Source organism: Neospora caninum, chromosome V, assembly GCF_000208865.1.
Source record: "Neospora caninum Liverpool complete genome, chromosome V".
Taxonomy (NCBI): Eukaryota; Apicomplexa; class Conoidasida; order Eucoccidiorida; family Sarcocystidae; genus Neospora; species Neospora caninum.
Genome location: NC_018391.1, coordinates 2,464,161 through 2,467,020, shown reverse-complemented (window position 1 = coordinate 2,467,020; position 2,860 = coordinate 2,464,161). Strand labels below are relative to the sequence as shown.

Below are 2,860 nucleotides of genomic sequence, written 5' to 3'. Positions count from 1 at the left end.
TGGGTAGATCACTTCCTTCCCTTCCGTGGGCTTCTGCAGTCCTGTAGGGCGAACAGTGTCGAGGTGCCATTGCCTCAGGCGAGAAGCCGTGTACGCGTATAGATCCCTATGCTTTGGCAGTCACATTCGTTTGTGCATATGCTTTTTCGATATATGGTCACTTGCCATCCAGGTATGTCGCGGTATTGCCCGCAGCTGCACTGAGCGCATGGGCAAAGCTTCCACGAATGTCTCTGGAGCCCTGCCTTCTGGTTTTGCTTTCCTGGGGCCAATCGCCTGTTTTTGTTTCACTTACGGTGTGGCGTCTATAAAATGGAGATGACTTCTGAGATCTTGCATCTCAGAGTGTTCGTAGAAAGAAACGGGTTAGCGGATGCATAAGTAGCTGCTTTCGTACAGACGTTTCACCACTCCAGGGGCACACCCCAGGCAAAATCCCTGCAACAAGATCCTCGTTTGTTCGCCTCGTAAATTTCATGAGTTTGTGGGTGGTGGGCTCGTCTTCCGCCGTTACAACCATCGAATTGCCTGTGCATTCTCCAGAATCTTTCGCCCCTACGTCGATGTGCAAACTTCAAGGGTACTAACTGCCCGTGTAATCCCCATAATGCAGCTGTACGCCATTTTTCGATGTCGTGTGATTAGCGCCTACGTAAATGCACGAGTGTGACGACACGTATGCGAACGTATCTACTTTTCTGAGTAGAGGCAACCGTGGAAGTGTCTCGTACTTTGAATTATCACTTTGTTCTTTGTAGGTGGACCTCTCTCGGCCCTTTCAGTCTTTGTTCCTTACCCGGGCCGCAGTTCTCCTCTTCCTCGTCCCTTCTGGTTCGCTCCAACCACCTGGTCCAGAAAGCAAGACCACAACTATGACAGATACCACGAACCAGAGTGTTTCTGAACAGGGCCGCTATTTTCCTCTAGGAACAGACGAAGGCGTCCCACTGCCTGTCATTTCGTTTCCTTGTCCAGCATTCCGGGCCTCACTTGCAGTTCCGCGCCAGAAACTGCAGCCCAACAGGTTGCCGACTTCTCAGGGAAACCAAAGGCTTCTCTTCAGTTGAGGGGAGAACCTACCTCCTCTCTGAAGAAGCTTGCTCCTTACGGTTTCTCTTTTTCGCCTCGCAAGGGCGCTTTGGGGGGGGAGGGGGGGCGACAATAGTCAACGGCGTGACTTTGACGAGCCAGTAGGACCAACAGGATCTCCCGGTTTCAACAAAATTCGCGAACTGCGGACGAGTTCCTCCTCCCTGTTTCGTACTCTGACACCCAAGTCTCAAGGCGCCGCTTAAGATTTCGACAGCTGGAAACCTTATCATGAGTATGAACGCGAATGGCAGCGACGGTGACAATCCCTATGCTGGCGGTAGTCACCCCCAGAAAATGACCCTGAAAATGACCCTGCCGGTCGCAACGGTGCGACGGCTGCTCAAGGCAGTGTCGCTAGCAGTGATGCTTTAAAACTGACGCCACGAATAACACCTTTTTGTATCCTTCGAAACCGGAGGGGGTTACCTCCGGTGGTACGCCGCGGGGGCTCCGGCGAAGTGCTTCTTCCGGCCGCCGTCGCACCTCTCTCAGTAGCCAGTTGACCGGAATGTTGGCAACTGTTCGTCGCGCATCAAACAGCGTTTTGCAAACGCTGACGGGGCGAGGAGACTGGGACCCGCCTCCGAGTGTGTCTGGAGAGCCTTCGCCAGTTTTAACGCGACAAGCGAGTCGCCGCTGCGAAGCGGAGAAAGGAGGCGGGTTATCCTTCTCTCGATCTAATCGCTCTCGTGGGAGTAACGCGAGTTCCAGCTCGATAAGCGGATTGGGTTTTCCTGGCGCTGCTTCAGTAAACCCGTGGGGCTTCCGAAGTTCGTATGTGTCGCGAACTGGAGCCGGAAGCTCTGGCGCGGGCGCGGCGCCCTGCCGCGCCTCGCGCGTTTCGACAGAGGGAGAACCCGAAGAATATTCCATCTATTTCGGCGGGCAAAACGACCCCGTGGCGCAGCCGCTTCAGACGCTGGAGATCTTTGGAGCCGCCAGCAAACGCGCAGACGAACTGCGAGCCCAGAGAGGCGCTGAAGAAGTGAGAGCCGACAGAGGCGGAAACGCGGGTCTGCGGTCGATTCTCGTCGTTCGCAACTCCCAAGGTGGTCTCTACGGCGCCGGCAGCACTCGGCCATCCTGCCGATCAATACAGAACCGCGTTCGCTTCACGGAGGTGAATGAACTGCGGGAATACTATCCCTATGAAACGTTTCGTACTCGCGAGGGCCACGCCGTGTCGGAACATCCACTGCTCGCGTCATTGCGCAACATCCTCTTCCGGACGCAAAGCGACAAACGCGCAGTCGAGCAACTCGCAGAAAAAGTACAGATAATGACTGAGAGAACTTCTGCTGTAGCCACAGCCATTGACTCGTGCGTGAACTCTTTTGAGCGGGGAGCAGAAACAGTATACACGAAGGAGTCAGTGGCAGAAACGCTGGTGCGAGTCGACGACGCCCACAAACGGTATCAAGCAGAGATCCTGCAGGAAGAGAGAAGGACAAAATGTAGGGCGAGAAGGCGTTCGGCTTGAAGCCCTTCGCAGATAAAACAACTGCATGCAAACTGAGAACCGCGGGAAAAGGGAAAGAGCGGTGACGGCCGTTTGCTCGCAGCGAAATAACACACATACCTTCCTCCGAAAGGACAAATGTGCGCAAAGCGTCTGACGGAGGATGGGATGAAAAAGCATGCTGCAAGTGAACACTGTGGCGGAGGGTGATAGTTTGTCTAGTGTGCCTTCGAAGACCACCCGGCGGCGACGAAACAGAACCTGTGATGAGAGAAATGTGCATTTGGCGCAGTCCGGTTGTCGGTTCTC

At 54.7% G+C, this 2,860-nt stretch overlaps 1 protein-coding gene across 1 annotated transcript; it reads left to right on the top strand.

Annotated features, from left to right (window-relative positions):
• Positions 1–1,600: 1,600 nt before the first annotated feature.
• NCLIV_015110 (conserved hypothetical protein) lies at positions 1,601–2,572 on the top strand (the record flags this gene model as incomplete). The annotated part of the gene is made up of 1 exon (XM_003881701.1): positions 1,601–2,572. One exon carries the CDS (start codon positions 1,601–1,603, stop codon positions 2,570–2,572), a length of 972 nt encoding a protein of 323 aa, XP_003881750.1.
• Positions 2,573–2,860: the final 288 nt, after the last annotated feature.